The sequence below is a fragment of the Salmo salar genome, chromosome 13, assembly GCF_965601325.2.
Source record: "Salmo salar chromosome 13, fSalSal1, whole genome shotgun sequence".
In the NCBI taxonomy this organism is placed as follows: Eukaryota; Metazoa; Chordata; class Actinopteri; order Salmoniformes; family Salmonidae; genus Salmo; species Salmo salar.
The window spans coordinates 24,275,867-24,294,227 of record NC_138303.1 but is presented as its reverse complement, the minus strand read 5'-3'; the positions used below and the strand labels follow the sequence as shown (position 1 = coordinate 24,294,227).

At 44.0% G+C, this 18,361-nt stretch overlaps 1 protein-coding gene across 3 annotated transcripts in view; it reads left to right on the top strand.

The window, feature by feature from the left end:
- The first annotated feature begins 845 nt into the window (after positions 1-845).
- Positions 846-18,361, top strand: part of ift122 (intraflagellar transport 122 homolog (Chlamydomonas)) — a 34,536-nt gene continuing 17,020 nt past the window's right edge. For 2 of the 3 annotated variants that reach the window (XM_014134823.3, XM_014134822.3), the window contains exons 1-19: positions 848-1,030; positions 1,395-1,461; positions 1,568-1,652; positions 1,746-1,824; positions 1,987-2,063; positions 2,181-2,247; positions 2,334-2,480; positions 3,274-3,349; positions 4,710-4,901; positions 5,392-5,530; positions 5,989-6,191; positions 8,934-9,071; positions 9,218-9,382; positions 9,574-9,771; positions 9,884-10,024; positions 10,245-10,298; positions 12,604-12,765; positions 15,543-15,709; positions 16,173-16,344. In XM_014134823.3, coding sequence (XP_013990298.1) covers positions 972-1,030; positions 1,395-1,461; positions 1,568-1,652; positions 1,746-1,824; positions 1,987-2,063; positions 2,181-2,247; positions 2,334-2,480; positions 3,274-3,349; positions 4,710-4,901; positions 5,392-5,530; positions 5,989-6,191; positions 8,934-9,071; positions 9,218-9,382; positions 9,574-9,771; positions 9,884-10,024; positions 10,245-10,298; positions 12,604-12,765; positions 15,543-15,709; positions 16,173-16,344 — 2,388 coding nt within the window. In that variant the 5' untranslated portion in view covers positions 848-971. Of the gene's footprint in view, positions 1,031-1,394; positions 1,462-1,567; positions 1,653-1,745; positions 1,825-1,986; positions 2,064-2,180; positions 2,248-2,333; positions 2,481-2,747; positions 3,018-3,273; positions 3,350-4,709; positions 4,902-5,391; positions 5,531-5,988; positions 6,192-8,933; positions 9,072-9,217; positions 9,383-9,573; positions 9,772-9,883; positions 10,025-10,244; positions 10,299-12,603; positions 12,766-15,542; positions 15,710-16,172; positions 16,345-18,361 lie in introns of all 3 variants that reach the window. The other variant, XM_014134821.3, reaches the window with a different exon arrangement.

Genomic DNA, 18,361 nt, shown 5'->3' with positions numbered 1-18,361 from the left:
GCCCAGTGGCTTACTAGAAGGCCGGCAGTCATGCCAGAACGAAGAGGAGAAGGTGAAAATGCCATGCCTCATCCTCCTGTCTAGTCAGCTGACACCTGGCTGCACTTGGATCAGTCTCACAGGCCATCTCTGTATTGGACCCAGCTTGTTTCCTAACCGTCATATCTGAACCAGGAACAGCCATAGTGTCTGTGTCTCCATCAGGATTAGTGTGTGTCAGTGATGGTGTTCTTTGTGTTGAGGTCAGTGTTTTGTAACCTGGTTGTGACCGTTTTGTTGGTGTCAGTAGGTGAAGCACAACTTTTATCAAAAGTGGACTGTCTCTGTCACAGCCTGTGATGGAGCTGACTGTCCCCTGTTGAGTTTCATGTAGCTCAGATCCTCATGCTCCAGTCCTCTCTCATCTTCAGTCATGATGTTGCTTTCTTAATCTATCTGGGGTTGAAGCTCTATTCCTAGCTGCCACAAACACAAATATGAATTAGAACAGTCAATCCACTGTCCATCATGTCATATGGATTGGGCAAATAGGTGACTATTAACTAACTAACTAGCTAACTAAACTAACTAGCTAACAAAGCTAGCTAAGTAATGCATTTGCAGAGGCTTGATCTGACAGCTATGTTTTGTTTACATGCCTCATCTCCACGTGCTGTTCTGGAAAAATGTTGCATATTACTTAATGATCGAGTTTAATAAAGTTGTCGGGTGCCAGGCATTTCGGAGACATGACATCAACATATTTGGATAAATTGTATCTGCCGTTGTGTTGTGTGAAGTTCTGTGAACTAGTTTGTGAGCGATTCTGCTCGACTCATGCGCAGAACACAGGAAAGAGGACAGGAAAGAGAGAAGGGAGTCTGCGCACAAGCAAGCAGGTCCTGCCATGTAAACGGTCCTCGGCTCCACGAAAAGACAGCAACCTGTTGAACAACCTAACGTGTATCTGTTTAATTTGTTAAGCAGGCAAAATGAGGGCAGTTCCAACGTGGATTGACAAAGTACATGATCGCGACAAAGTTGAACAATGGTAAGATATCCAGCCTTTGCATTTACAGTTTTATCAACAGGCCTGATGTTGCACAGTTGGGAGTGTTGATAGCAACGGCGGTTACTATGTAAACTCCCGCAGTGGCTGGCTAGCTAGTTAGTTAGCCAACTGTAGCAAGCTAGCTTTGTTACCTAACATTTTCACTATCCATTTCATGCAATCTTAAAATAAATGATCTGTCTACTAACGAGTGATAACGTTGCTAGTTAGCTAGGTAATCTGTTTGCGTAGCTAAGCACAGCTAGAACATTAATGCTAGCTAGCAGAGCAGCTACCTATGGCTTAACAGCATCATTGAAACAGATTTTCAGCATATTGTGATTGCAGTACATTCTCCCCCTAGTATCTACGACCTTGCCTTCAAACCAGATGGCAGCCAGCTTATTGTGGCAGCTGGGAATCGTGTTTTGGTGAGTTTGGGGATGATGATGATGATGATGCCATTGCTTTTCAAATCATAGCTAAGTTGAGGAGAGTGGAATTGGATACAATAAGTATTGCATCTTGTCTTTCCAGGTGTATGACACATCAGATGGAACTCTCATTCAGCCTCTGAAAGGACACAAGGACACAGTGTACTGTGTCGCCTACGCCAAAGATGGTACTTAGTACAGTATACTCTTAACACACCAATCTGGACGTTCCCAATTAACAAACACGAGTCTGTTGGGTCTCACGTTGTGTTTCTCTGTAGGGAAACGGTTTGCCTCAGGTTCTGCTGACAAAAGCATCATCATCTGGACATCTAAACTGGAGGGTATTTTGAAATATACGTGAGTGATCATGATTATTACCATAGAATTAGGAATTAGAATAATTTTATAGGATCTCTATGATTATTACACACATTGCAACATTATCAGTAGCATTATGTTCTGTTGAGGTCACTCCTGGCTCACTCTCTATGCATATTTTGTTTGTCTGTTGCTCCTCAGACATAATGACTCCATCCAGTGTGTTGCCTACAACCCAGTCAGCCACCAGCTGGCCTCCTGCTCCTCTGGGGACTTTGGTGAGTGGTACACTGGGGTTGTCCTGTACTCCACACCTCTACAGGGATGGGCTTAAAGGGGTGTTGAACACATCCAGTCATGAGAGCAGCATCTGCATAATTTGTTTCTCTCTCTAGGTCTGTGGTCCCCAGAACAGAAATCTGTATCCAAGCACAAAGTCAACAGCAAGATAACATGTTGTGGGTGAGTATTGAGAAATTGCTGCTATCTCCTTTTTGTTTGGATAGCCTCTCTTATGGTCAGTATTGCCATAATCCTTTTGACCGCAGATGGACCAACGACGGTCAGTACCTGGCCCTGGGTATGATGAACGGGGTGGTGAGCATCAGGAATAAGAACGGAGAGGAAAAGGTGAAAATAGAGCGACCAGGAGGATCCTCCTCTCCTATCTGGTCCATCGCATGGAACCCCTCCAAGTGAGTCACTCTCCTCTCATGTGGGTTTTTTTGCTGTGTAAAACATTTTAAAACCTGTGTGTGCTATGTCTTGGAGAGTAAAGGTTTACTGCTTTTGTAATCAACAATAATATTTTTTTCTTCTGAGGGATATTTCTCTGTATTGAGTCTTTTTAAGCTGCCAGTTCACAATGTGAAACAAGCATGGTAGTGAAAATCAGAGAATGATAGTGTATGGCCTGTAGACAGCCAGCAAGTGTCAGTGTTTGACCAGGCAGGCTCTGACAGGGACTGGTGGAAGTGGATGCCCTTCTGTGAGGGAGAAGATGACGAGGCAGTGGATGTGGACAGTAGCATGCCAGAGCCCCTGTGCCTGCTCATTGACACCGCCTACAGCCAGAGCTGCAGTAGCAGGGTAGAGGTCCTGGGGTTAGGCAGGCAGCTGGAGCGAGAGAGGCAGGCAGGAAGAGGAGCAGAGACGGACAGGTCTGGAGGAGAGGAGGGGGAGCCCATGCTGCAGGGAGCGTTCTCTGATCCAGACCACTTCAGCCAGCTCAGGTAGGGAAGGCAGAGAGGGAGGACAGGGAAATTGAGAAAGGTAACATCAAAACTCAGGGAAATACTTTGGTAAGGTCTAGATTTATATATTTGGAGGCAACACAATGATATAGGACACTTACTTTTACCATACCAGTGAGATGTAGGGTTTAATATACCCTTTGGGTGAATAAGATTTGAAATCTTTCTAAATCCAGTTTAATTGTCAGAATGTTAAACTGGAAAATATAAACTCATGTTGAAGTGTCTCTCTTAGGGATGAGCACAATGACATCCTGGCTGTGGCAGACTGGGGGCAGAAGCTGTCCTTCTATCAGCTCAGTGGAAAACAGGTGTGTGTCTGCAAAAAGCATGTCCGTGAACCATCTCCCCAACATTTACTTCAGGCGTTTGGAATTTAATAAATGTTTTTGCCTTCTTCCCGGCCCATCTGGATAGTGGGAACATGTTGAATAAACATTTTGGGTTTGTTTCCACAGCAAATGAATAAATAGCCTACATGTCTAACATAAAATAACACATAAAATATACAAAAAATGCAATGGTGAAAGATATTGAAAAGAGCAACTTTGCTTAATAGAAACTACTGTGTAGCACATCGGTGTGTAGGACACGTAGTTGTTACATACAGATCAAGTAAGTAGCGCTTCATGAGTCTTGACTTGTATGAGCCGAAACAGCTCATGGAAGCAGGAGCATGAGCCAAGTACACCCCCTGGACAGGACGCTAGTATATCGCAACCGCCAATCTATCTCATGCTCAGTGCCAAGCAAAGATGGAAAGATGGATTAGATCCCATTTTTACAGTCTTTGAAATGACTCGGCCCGGGGATCGAACTCTCAACCTTCCAATCTCAAGACGGACACTTTAACCACTGAATTGGTTACAGATCAAGAGGCCTAGGTTATGACCACGGGTTTAGGTTGTGCTCCCAGGTGGCCACCGGTAATTGTGAAACCCCAATGGCCTCAGTACTATCACTCATCCACGATAACACATAAACCACTTAAGGAGGCCACTGTCTGAGACCTTTAAGCCCTGTATTTCCTGTTGCAATTAGTCTGTCAGGGACTATTGAAACCGTAACACTGCACTGGAAATGATCCTGTTCGGCGATTAATAATGATTCCGTCACTACTCCTCCCCCATATCCCCCTGGGTAATATTGTAATTGCAGACAAATATGCACTGTTTCATTACCCTGCCATGGAACCTTAGTCTCATGTGTTGTCACTGGGCTGTTTGTCAGTGTAAGTGAACATGCTGTTTTGATTACCGTGCTATGAGTAGTCTGTAATGAAAAAAGGGAGGTTGTCCAAATGGGTTTTATTTCAGGGTAAAAGAATGGACTGTCAGGCGGTTCTTTTTCAGGGTGAGGAGAAACAGATGCACAGAGTCGGGGAACTGATATGACGTTGCGCAAATGGACTTCAAGTGCCAGAACAATAGAGCCTATTTAGAAGCAAGAAAGTGTGTATGTGTTTTTCCATCTCTTTGGTCAGGCGCTTAAGGGGATGGGCTAAGGACTGTAGGCTTTCCCGATATAGTGCACTACCCTGTGGCTCTGGTAAAATATAGTCCATTCCCCAAGTCAGGGGAAATCCTTGGCCTAGACAATCATAGCCCAGTTAAAGGTCAATAAATATGAAGTAGACTTTGTTATTTCAATATCTGTTCCTCTCTCTCTCAGATTGGGAAGGACAGAACTCTGACCTATGACCCCTGCTGTGTCAGCTACTTCTCCAAGGGGGAGTACATTGTGATGGGTGGCTCGGATAAGCAGGCCTCCCTCTACACCAAAGATGGGGTGCGGCTCGGCACCATCGGGGAGCAGAGCTCCTGGGTGTGGACCTGTAGAGTCAAACCTGACTCCAACTATGTGGTGTGTCTCTTTTAGTCACGTGTGTGTACGTTTGAGTAAATGTGTACGTGCGTGTGTCTGAAGTGAACTGTATTGGAACGCTGTAATTTAAAATAGTGCTGACATGATGCTGAGACGTTGTGAAGAACGCAGAGCTGAAATGCTAAAATGCTACTGACAACGCCGCAGATGTCATCTGTCAGATCAAGTGTTGATGCAGCCTCATATCACTTTGGGATACATTTAGAGATGAGTTATTTTTAACTTGTGGAAAAAGCATCTGTGATCACCCATAGAGAACATGGAAGTAATATCACTATATCTTTCTTTTGGATTATATTAATACTAACAACTCATATGGGAGGGCATAAGGTGCTACCTTGCTGACATCTCCACATTGTCTCAGACAGGGCTCTAACAAAAAGAAGGAACACCCTGTCTCTGTCTTTTCATGGAAGTGTTAATGGGAACCACTGCTACATTGAACTCTCATTTCCTCTCCTCTGTTTAGGTTTTGGGCTGCCAGGATGGGACCATAGCCTTCTTCCAGCTCATCTTCAGCACGGTGCACGGCCTGTACAAGGACCGCTATGCCTACAGAGACAGCATGACCGATGTCATCGTCCAGCACCTCATCACTGAACAGAAAGGTGGATTCATTTAGACTAGGGCTCCCCAACCCTGTTCCTGTAGGTTATCGCTTCAACCCCAGTTGTAACTAACCTGATTGTGCATATCAACCAGCTAATTATTACAATCAGGTTGCGCTAGATTAGGGTTGTAGTGACAACCTAAAGGACAGTAGCGCTCCAGGAACAGTGTCGGAGAGCTCTGATTTAGACAGTACACAGTGTTGTACTTTTCTTATTAGAATTCAGATAAAGCCTGTTTGTTTTATTCAAATGCGAATCTATAGCACCTTGCGTGACCTTTTACCTCTTCAGTGTTAGCATATCTGATGGAACTGGATGGGTGTAAGCAATACGGTGGTCCATTGGAAGGCTATGTAGTCACACCATCTGGTTTATTCAGGAAGGAGCAAAGGGGACTGGGATTATATGCCCTGTTCTAACTATGCCTCCTACTTTTGTGCTTTCTTCATGCCCAGTGAGGATCAAGTGCAGAGAGCTTGTGAAGAAGATAGCTATCTACAGGAACCGCCTGGCCATCCAGCTGCCTGAGAAGATCCTCATCTACGAGCTGTACTCTGACGACTCCTCGGACATGCACTACCGCATCAAGGAGAAGATCTGCAGAAAGTTTGAGTGCAACCTGCTCGTGGTCTGCTCCCAGCACATCATCCTGTGTCAGGTGAGACTTATACCCAATCCCAAAATCATACCCTATCACCTACTTCCCCCAGACACACGTCTACACTATAGTGGTAGTTGTGTCATATTATTTGCTCACATTAATGTCTGTATTTAGACTAAATACTTTGATTAATAACTGTTGCTTTTGGCTTGAGACTTTTCTCAAACACTCCGTAACAAGCATCTCCCTAAAGTGCCATACCAACACAAACTATTTGGCCTGACTCAATAAAACTGACCTACAGAGACATCGTCTCATGTAAATTATACTAATGCATCGGCGACAGATTGCGAAAGACCCTGCCGAGAGACATTAGCATGCTGTTATCATAATTGAAACCCAGTGAATTAGCGGTTTGCGCTGCGGCGCTACTCCAAAACACCCTAGAGAGAGAGGCCAGAGATGGATGGTTAGAGCCAGTGGTCGTCCAGATGTTTCTTCCTATCCTTCTTATAGGCTCCAGCTGTATCTGTGCTCCTTTAGGGCAGGGGTGGCAACAGGCAGCCCGTGGGCAAAAACCAGCCTGCAAGTGTTTTTCTTTTTATTGGGACCCCCAAAGTTTTTGGTAAAAAAATAAATATCAAATAGTTTTTTTTCTTTTTGGAGGGGGATTTTCTTTTTGTTGTTAAAAAAGACGGTACAATTACCATGGAAATCTGTTCCCAAGTATTTCCACGAATAAAAAAAAGACATTATGTGATCATGTCTCAATGTAATCCAATACATCCTCTGTATGGGCTTAGTTGTGGTCAGTTTGCAGTGTACAAATTATTATAATTATTTCCCGGCCCCCGACCATCCGCTCTGATAAAAATCGGCCCGCGGCTCAAAATAGTTGCCTACGCCAGCTTTAGGGTTTAGGCTTCCTATTTCGCAACCAAGCCTCCCTCACTCATGCTGCCAAACATACCCTCGTAAAACTGACTATCCTATCGATCCTTGACTTTGGCGATGTCATTTACAAAATAGCCTCCAACACTCTACTCAGCAAATTCGATGCAGTCTATCACAGTGCCATCCGTTTTGTCACCAAAGCCCCATATACTATCCACCACTGCGACCTGTATGCTCTCGTTGGCTGGCCCTCATTTCATATTTGTCGCCAAACCCATTGGCTCCAGGTCATCTATAAGTCTTTGCTAGGTAAAGCTCCGCCTTATCTCAGCTCACTGGTCACCATAGCAGCACCCACCTGTAGCACGCGCTCCAGCAGGTATATTTCACTGGTCATCCCCAAAGCCAATTCCTCCTTTGGCCGCCTTTCCTTCTAGTTCTCTGCTGCCAATGACTGGAACGAACTGCAAAAATCACTGAAGCTGGAGACTCATATGTCCCTCACTAACTTTAAGCATCAGCTGTCAGAGCAGCTTACAGATCATTGCACCTGTACATAGCCCATCTGTAAATAGCCCACCCAACTACCTCATCCCCATATTGTTATTTATTTTTTGCTATTTTGCATCCCAGTATCTCTACTTGCACATTCATCCTCTGCACATCTATAAGTCCAGTGTTTAACTGCTAAATTGTAATTATTTCGCCACTATGGCCTATTTATTGCCTTACCTCCCTAATCTTACTTCATTTGCACACACTGTACATAGACTTTTATCTATTGTGTTATAGATTGTACGTTTGTTTATTCCATGTGTAACTCTGTGTTGTTTATGTCACACTGCTTTGTTTTATCTTGGCCAGTTGCAGTTGTAAATGAGAACTTGTTCTCAACTAGCCTACCTGGTTAAATAAAGGTGAAATAAATAAAAAATAGGGGCTCTGTCACTTAGTCTCTTTTCCTCAGCAATAAGACAGCCTAAATGAGACTGGGGGGAGTGAGAGGTTACCACCACAGCACTGTGGAACCTGGCTGGATGTCTCTGGTGCTTTCCTCTCTGGTTTGTGTCTCTGTGGTTTGACAGAGAGGAGGAGCGGAGGGGGAGCAGTCTGGAGTTAACTCTGTATTATTTTCCCCTAAATGGGTGTGTGTGTGTGACAGAAGTGCTTTAGATCTGTCTCTAATAGCCCTGCTCCAGCTTCACCAACTGAGGCTGATGGTTTCTCTGTTAACACTGTCTAACCTCTGACCGGGCTGTGGTTGTTCTGTGTCAAATCAATTCAGACTTTATCTTCACAGAGCACTGAATGAGAATAAAAAATATGGATAGTAAGAATTGAAGGATCTATTAAGAGCAAGTGTAAACTATTAAAAGTAGGCAAAATGGTAGTGATGAATGAATTACTGTAGTGGCCAGACTATGCATAAAATATACTAAATAGATATGCCTGTGTTTGATGTTCCGGTGTTTCAACATGGTGGTATTCTTACTTTGTCTGGCTACCCAAACACCTTGCTCCGGCCTAAAGATACGCCACACCCACGGACGTTAGATTCATCTCCCCAATGAGTCTGGATCTGAGTACCTCCCCAATGATTTCTAGAACGCAAACACATTCTAGAAGTTCTGATTAGTCCCAGAAACCGATGGGTTGTGCCAGATCCAGAACACATATGTGTAAAGCAGGGTTTTGAAAATTCATAAATGGCTTTGATACTCTGATTGGTTAGAAATGTTTCAATCGCTGATGACTTTGTTTTGTACAACACCCCTCATATTGACATCACCACAGATTACTTCAATGATGGCAGAATGAAGTATCTCACAATCTCAGAATGAAGTACAGTATGTAGCGAGTCGTCAGGCAAATTGTCACGGTCTCCTCTCTGACCCTCCCCTTCAGGAGAAGAGGCTGCAGTGTCTGTCCTTCACCAGTATCAAGGAGAAGGAGTGGCTTATGGAGTCTCTGATTCGCTACATCAAAGTGATTGGGGGCCCACCGGGCAGAGAGGGCCTACTGGTGGGGCTAAAGAATGGAGCTGTGAGTATGACAGACAGACAGACAGTACACACAAACACTTAGCTAACTTACTTGTATTTATCCAGGTTAGTCTTATTGAGATGCTATTTCCTGTGCCTCAATTCAATCAAATTCTGTGGCTCAACTGGTATTAATTTTCTCTTCAGATCCTAAAGATCTTTGTTGACAACCCATTTGCCATCACTCTGCTGAAGCAGTCTACGTCAGTGCGTTGTCTGGACATGAGTACATCCCGCAGCAAGCTGGCCGTGGTGGACGAACACAACACCTGCCTGGTTTACGACATCCACACCAAGGAGCTGCTCTTCCAGGTCAGAGGTTAGGGGTCAAGAGTTGTTAAGGCCAAGGTCGAGGTGGTTTCATTTTCAAATTAGGGTTCACAGGTTGTGTTTGTGGGGGTAAAGTATAACACCCATCTCCATTGTTGACTCACTCCTTCTTTCCTTCGCCTCCGTTTCCCCTGACTTCCCTCTCTCTGTGATCGTCCTTCCCTACTTCCCAGGAGCCCAATGCTAACAGCGTAGCCTGGAACACCCAGTGTGAGGACATGCTGTGTTTCTCAGGCAGCGGCTACCTCAACATCAAGGCCAGTAACTTCCCAGTGCATCAGCAGAAGCTGCAGGGCTTCGTGGTGGGCTACAACGGCTCCAAGATCTTCTGCCTGCATGTGTACTCCATGTCCGCCGTGGAGGTGCCTCAGGTGGGCTGGAAGAATAATACTTGAAGAACTGAGCTTTATTATCTTCTGTTTAGTTGTGTTTCTAATTATATGTTGAATTGACTGGTTTCCCCTTCCTTTCCCTTCTCCCTAGTCGGCTCCCATGTACCAGTATCTGGAGAGGAGGATGTTCAAGGAGGCCTATCAGATCGCCTGCCTGGGTGTGACTGACAGTGACTGGAGGGATCTGGCCACGGAAGCACTGGAGGGGCTCGACTTTGACACCGCTAAGAAGGTCAGACACACACACACACACACTTTTTCAACCAGGAACCACTGCAATGCTAGTGTCCATCACTAGATGGTGCAGCCTGAAGCTATTGGTATGTTGAACCTATCTCATCCTCGTTTGACTAGTGTGATAGAATAGCTGAAGGATGTGGTGTGAGTGGAATCTCTGGATACTGTAAGAGTTCCACACATTCTGTTTACTCGTGTGTCTCTCCCTTTCTCAGGCATTCATCAGAGTACGAGACCTGCGCTACCTGGAGCTCATCAACAGCATTGAGGTACAATATGGCACAGACACACTCCCCTCACATGAATAATGGATTAGTCTGAATTGTATAAATCCAAGATCAGAGTTTGTGGCTGTAGAAAACAGAACAGACCACATAGCGTTAATCAGGATGGATTTACTGGCTGACCAGAGCTGCCCATGACATCATCAAAGCAGTAGCGGTGCATGGGTAAAAAACTAAGCCAGAAACAAATGCCATATTACAACATATCTGTTGTGATTATTGCGTTGTTTGCTCTATAACCTGTTAGTTCATATGCCTTGCGACCGTGATATATAGGCCTAAGGCCAAGACCAGTGGCAAAATAAATACAACCACACCTTTATTTCATCACAAAACCAGAGAGCAACCTCTGTCAGGTGAAGTCCACAAAGCATATTGCATGTAACAAATAGTTACATGACCTACAGCATGGTCAAGAAAGTACGTTTCCGACATTTTTGGACTACTAAACAACCATTGATTTAGAACTATGGAGATTTACTACAAGTCAACTTCAACATCATCTAATCACCTATGCTTAGTCTAATACAGTGACAATTAAAAGATACCAAAAACGATTTATGATGTGGCTGTCCATGGTTCTGATTTGTGTGTGTGCGTTTGTGTAAGTTCAAAAAACATGTTGACTCACCCTACTTGTAGAGAAACGCCAATGGATGCCATCCTCCTGTTTCATGTTGACGAAACGGTCTATGTACTGTCATACAGTACACACTTTTATATCATTTTTATTTACCTGGCTAAAATGCTTGCTGGCTAGCCTAACTTCCTTTCATGGACAACGTTAGCTAGTTAACATTAGCGTTCTACATCTAGTTTTCATATTGAACATCCATCCTCTCAGGCCAGTGGCACCATGCATTTTATGGTTGGATCAGAATCACCATTATAATCATTGGCCAGGATGGGGAATTAAGTAAAACCACATGTCCAAATCTCTGTCTCCATCCATGACTAATTTAGGAAAGGGCCAATTTTAGCTAGCTAGTCACCGGAGGACAACAACATAACGAGATTCAACAATTCAAGTTGTTTCTATCGATGATGTATTTCTCTGTAATAGGAGTGAAGCCAAATCCAAACTGGCTTCTTTTTTCTTTGGTGTGCCAGGACCATTCACAGTTGAGCTCACTCAGTGATTGGCTGTTATTTGATACTTTTTTATCAAGGGAGGCCAAATGGTCGCTGGCTTCCCTTGCATTCAATGCTACGGGCTGCAACAATGTTATACTCATAATGACCAGAAAGCTGGCCTACATATACAGAGACAGAGGAGCGCTGTTTCGCTCGCTCGGATGCTTTCTCTGGAGAGATACAGTATATTCAGCCTCTTGCGAATTGAAGGAAAATTATGAAAACACAGAGAGACGAAAAATAAATGATTTAATGATTTTTTTCTTGGTACATTTTTTGGGGAAGCCTGGCTTCCCTTGGCACCCATGAATACACGCCACTGCATCAAAGGTAGACAGAGGAAGGGAATTGTTGGGATTGCATGTGTTGCCCTGATTAATGGCCCAGTGGAGTCTAAAACAGAATTTCCTGTGTTTTATATATTTCCACACTGAGGTTGGAATAATACTGTGAAATTGTGAAAAATATGATAATGCCCTTTTAGTGTAAGATCTGTTTGAAAAGACCACCTGTAATTTCAGCCTGTTTTGGTGGGATGGAGTTTTGGCCTGCCTGGTGGCATCACCAAGCGGTAAATTAGTTAATAGACCAATAAAAACGAGAGTTCCACACCTCTCGGCCAATAACAGCTGTTTTTCAGTTTTCCCCTCCCCACTCAGACCACTCCCAGACAGTCCTAGTAAAATTCTTGCTTGAGAAATTGCTCTTTGCTAAGAAGCTATTTTGATTGAAAACAATCACAGTAAGGTTCTTAATTGTCACCTAGCAATGAGTTATTATTGAGTTAAAAAAGGCTGCATTGGACATTTAATTAGTAAACAGTAAAAAGACAGGCTATATACAGTAGCGAGGCTATAAAGTAGCGAGGCTACATACAGACACCGGTTAGTCAGGCTGATTGAGGTAGTATGTACATGTAGGTATGGTTAAAGTGACTATGCATATATGATAAACAGAGAGTAGCAGTAGCGTAAAAGAGGGGTTGGCGGGTGGTGGGTGGGACACAATGCAGATAGCCCGGTAAGGTGTTCTTAATGTTTTGTAAACTCGGTGTACGTGAGACTATGGACTGATAGTGGAGTATCAGACTAGGGTGAAACTGACTCCCCTTTGTTAGCTCATGTCTTTCTCTGTGTCCATGCTGATGGATTTGCAGGAGAGGAAGAAGAGAGGTGAGAGCGACACTGAGCTGTTCCTTGCGGATGTCTATGCCTACCAGGGGAAATTCCACGAGGCTGCCAGGCTCTATAAGAGGACTGGCTTGGAGTCCAGAGCTCTCAGCATGTACACGGATCTGCGCATGTTTGAGTACGCTAAGGTGAGTACGAGTACTCACACACTCGCATAACCTCAAGTATGCCTGAAGGCTGAAGGTGACTGTTAGACATTAGACATTCACAGACTTTCGATGAATGTTTGAATGTACCTATACTGTACACCCACACACTAATGCACGTTGCACACAGGCTCTACATACAATATGTTCAAACATGTGAGACCTGTGCACACATGCGGACAAACACACACGTTCAAACTACGCAAACACACACACGTTCAAACTACACGCGTGCGTGCGCACACACACACACACACACACACACGTTCAAACTACGGGAGCATGTAGAGGAGATCCCAGCATGTGTTTTCACTCACCGTGTACTTATGCCAAATAGAGGACCTGTACATTGGCAGACCTCCTCCACATCTTTCACCTTCCCATACATCACTATATGTCTCGCTATATATCATCCCATCAATACACACTCGCACAGCATTTACATTTTTGAAATAAATAAATACATATTTTTAAGGAAAACATTTTTTCCCATGGGGCATAGAGAAAAATGTGCAGTTTTATTGCTAATATCATAATATTTTATCATGAGGCTCAGAAAAAAATATTACTGTTTTAGAAGTAATTTCCTGCTATTCTATACATTTTTCCTTAAGCTGAGAGTTTTGTTTTTTTGCAGTTTTAAAGCTAATGTCCTGTAATTCTATAATGATGTGTTCTTATGCTATCTGGGGGACACAACCTCTGCCCCCCCCAAAAAAAAAAAAAAAAATCATCTAAGCTTGGTGGCATCCCGCCTTGCGGGGCTGGGGGTGTTGTTAATGTAATTAACTAGAAAGTTGGGGCACCACAAAATAATGTTTAGAGCTGTTATTTTCCGAATAAACTCTTAAAGACCTGGTAATCTTTTACGTCAGTAGTAGTCAATATTTAATCCTCACCTTATTTAGTCTCATCTGAAAGTTGTAAATTCTTGGTTATCTTCACGAACCCTGGCTAACAAGTTGAATCAGCAATACAAAATTTGGTTTAATTATTTATTTACTAAATACCTAAATAATCACACAGAATTACATATACACAGAATGTATCATACATTGATTACAAATTATGTCATAAAGTAAAACGTCCCTAGTGGACGGAACAGATACGACGGCTGGTTACACAAAGAGAGGGGGTTGGGTTTGAGTGAAAGAGCGGGAAGACTGAGTAGCAAAAAAGGTTTTGTGTCTCTTTCGGGCTGTAGGCAGCTATGCTATCGTAAATACAGTATCTTATGCATTCTAAATAACTGCCCATTTGAAAAAGGAGAATGCAATAAATATTTACTCTGAGCTGCGCTTCGGTAGATTGTTCGTAGATGGAAGGCCGGGTGGTCCAGCATGGATCTCTGGTCCTCTGAAGAATGTCTAGTGGTGAACTGGAGCGTGGTAGAATGGATACTCTGTCCGTCCTCTCCTAGCCCACGTTTAGCGGGCGGAGGGGGTAGCACTTCTTTAGTGAATAAGAGTTCAAAGTTCATACCAAGTTGCCATACTTTAAGCTCATGCTATATTCTGGCTGGTATAGTTGAAATTCATTCTTCCGGCGTGTAGGTCGTCACCTTCACATTGAAATTCTATGCTAATTTCGTTAGGTTCTTGCTGAGGTTGGCTTAGTTCTGTAGGTGGTCTTTGTCCTTTCAACGTGGGGACTGCCAGTCCGCACGTTCTTGGAACAGGAAGTTACATTTTCGTAAACGGGTTTATATAGTGGTGAAAGAAGGGCGTGTTTCATAGTTTACAACCCATGTCTGTTCACCTGGGCGGGGCCTCTGAGTGAGCAGAGTGGTGTTCTTCTGACAAACCGTTCTCTCATTAAGAAGCTAAAATTACATTTAATCTTTTCACAAATAGTTTCATATTTAAACATTTAAATTGCACAACAATTCCATGTGATTCTGATCACTAGAATGTGTCGACTTTCCAAGATACAGTTTGTCATCCTGTCATTAGTAGTGTCTCAGACAACAACTGATCTGAGATCATATTCATTAAGTACCAACGCATATTTTCAGCTGGTTGGATTACCGAAATATGGTTCCGTTTCCCATCTTTTGATGTCACCAGACTCTCCATGTTAACAAAGGGTTTTTCAATAGTCACATCGGTAGAGTAGAGAGATGAAAAAGCGAGAAAGGTATTTATGGGGGTCATAAATCTCCCCCCTCAGGCCAACTTCATGACAGTGTGCATGCTATTCCAATGACACACACACACACACACACACACACACACACACACACACACACACACACACACACACACACACACACACACACACACACACACACACACACAGGCTGTAGCGTTACACGTTTCCAAGTGTCAGTTGTTGAATGGGAATTATTTGATGAAGGGGTCAGTTCAAGTTGAGACAATCTCGTGTGTGTGTGTGTGTGTGTGTGTGTGTGTGTGTGTGTGTGTGTGTGTGTGTGTGTGTGTGTGTGTGTTCACAGTACTGAAGCAGATGACACAGGCCTAATTCCTTTCCCCTCCTGTGTGTGTGTGTGTGTGTCTTGACTGCTGTGCAGATGTGTGTGTTTTTTGGGGCTGCTGTATATTTGTGTGGCCATCTGGTCCTCGAGGCCATTTGTTTTAGCTCTGGAGGACACCGGAGGGGGAATCCTGGTCCTGTTTATGTGACTCCATGTTCCCCCTCTCCAGGCCCTGACCCAGATGGGCCTGTCTCTCTCTCACTCCTTCTCTTTCTCTTTGTCCCTCTATCTCACCCACCCTCCCTCTCTTCCTGTCCCTCTGTAGGAGTTTGTGGGCGCGGCAGACCCTAAAAACACTCGCATGCTGATGTCCAAACAGGCCGACTGGGCTAAGAACAGCAAGGAGCCGCGGGCCGCTGCTCAGATGTACCTGACTGCAGGAGAACACCTTAAGGCCATCGACATCATAGGAGAACACGGCTGGGTCGACATGTGGGTAACACACACACACACACACATACATACATACATACATACATACATACATACATACATACATACATACATACATACATACATACATACATACATACATACATACATACATCTCTTCGTCCCTCCTGTGAGTCATGGTGTCATGTGAAAGTGGGTGTGTGTGATTGGGAAACAGGCAGATACATAAGGCTGGTCCTGTGGTCCTATCAGAGCTCCCATGGGCTCCCTCTCTGACCCAGTGTCTGCTGCTTGTCAATCACACCCCCACTCTGGCCCAGACCACCTAGGCTAAGGCTGGCCCAGCATAACAAACACAGGGAAAGACTGGTTGGCCCCGTTAAGCTTTATCAGGCTTGACAGCTTCCCCTACTACACACATTAACACACACACACACACACACACACACACACACACCCTCCCACTCCATCTGATCTCATCTCTCCTCAACTCCCCTATCAGGCTGATTGACATAGCCCGTAAGCTGGATAAGGCGGAGCGCGAACCACTGGCTAAGTGTGCGGCCTACTTCCAGAAGCTGAAGCACCATGGTTACGCCTCTGAGACCTACTCCAAGATGGGAGACCTGCAGGCCCTGGTGCATCTGCACGTGGAGGCACGACACTGGGACGAGGTCAGTCAGAACCATTCACATTTCACTTATGGTCCTTACACCTGTTGGGCACAGCTACAGTATTGTATCTTACTTGGCTCATCAGAAAGTATACCACATACACCAAATTAGTGGATTCGGCTATTTCAGCCACACCCGTTACTGACAGGTGTATAAAATATAGCACACAGCCATGCAATCTCCATAGACGAACATTGGCAGTAGAATGGCCCGTACTGAAGAGCTCAGTGACATTCAATGTGGCACTGTCATAGGATGCCAGCCAGTTCATCAAATTTAACATTTCTGCCCTGCTAGAGCTGCCCTGGTCAACTGTAAGTGCTGTTATTGTGAAGTGGAAACGTCTAGGAGCAACAATGGCCACAAAACCTCACAGAACGGGACCGCTGAAGTGCGTAGCGTGGAAAAATCCTTGGTTGCAACACTCACTACCGAGTTCCAAACTGCCTCCGGAAGCAACTATTCGTCGGGAGCTTCATGAAATGGGTTTCCTTGGCCGAGCAGCCACACATAAGCCTAAGATCACCATGCGCAATCCCAAGCGTCGGCTGGAGTGGCGTAAAGCTGGTTGCCTTTGGACTCTGGAGCAGTGGAAACGCGTTCTCTGGAGTGATGAATCACACTTCACCATGGCAGTCCGACGGACTAATCTGGGTTTGAAGGATGATAGGAGAACGCTACCTGCTCGACTGCATAGTGCCAACTGTAAAGTTTGGTGGAGGATGAATTATGGTCTGGGGCTGTTTCTCATGGTTTGGGCCCCTTAGTTCCAGTGAAGGGAAATCTTAACACTACAGCATACAATGACATTCTAGATAATTCTGTGCTTCCAACTTTGTGGCAATAGTTTGGGGAAGGCCCTTTCCTGTTTCACCATGACAATGCCCCCATGCACAATGCGAGGTCCATACAGAATTTCTTTGTCAAATTCAGTGTGGAAGACCTTGACTGGCCTGCACAGAGCCCTGACCTGAACCCCTTCGAACACCTTTGGGATGAATTGGAACACCGACTGCAAGGCCTAATCACCCAACATCATTGCCTGACCTCACTAATGCTCTTGTCGCTGAATGGAAGATTTAGGAATTGCGATACTTTTAGCCATTTAGTGTAGGTCTAACCCAGAACACAGAAAATGACACTGCATATTTACTGGAACAATACAAAATAGGTTGCAGGGAGGTTCTGGGAATGTTTTACTATGGTTCCCTGAATGCTTTCCTGGCAGGTTTTATTATTGTTCTGAAAACTGAAATTATAGGTTATTTGAAGGTAATTAAATAATGTTCTGAGAACGTTCCAATAACACTTTTAATAACACAGCTATCTTTGGGTTAACTGTTTTGAACTCCAAGAACAGATAGGACACATGGAAATTCATTTGGTTAGGCATTAGTCATGTAAACACATTTACATTTTTATTTATTTTGCCAAGGTTTCCATGAGATTCGATCCTGTGATCTTCTGTTCGCTGTCCATGGAATTAGTCCACTGCGCCACCAGGATGGAGCTACTGTAGCATAACAATGTTTTTTAACTCATACAAAGCTGTTCATTTTTGTCTATTCAAAATAGTCCCCATTTCAATTGAAACAAGCACTCATTAAGTTTAGGTGTGGCCAACACACCTGAACACACTTAACAAGATAGAGGATAGAGTTTTGGTGACGCTGAAAATGAAATGTATATAACTAACATTCTTAGAACGTTCTTTGAACGTTAATAATGTTTACTTGTGTTTTGTTTATGGGTCATTTTCTAAATGTTCTGAGAACATGACATTAAATAGACCCATGAGGAAACCTGCAGAAAATGTTATGCTGAAGTACTGAAATTCCCACAGAAGAACGTTGTTCTTGGAACAATTTGAGAACATTACTTTAAATAGAACAATGAGGAAACCTGTAGGAGACATTATGCTGAAGTACTGAAATTCCCACCTAAGAAACATATGGTTCTCAGAACGTTATGTGCTAGCTGTTTATCCTGCACCATTACCAGAATGTTGTGGGAAGGT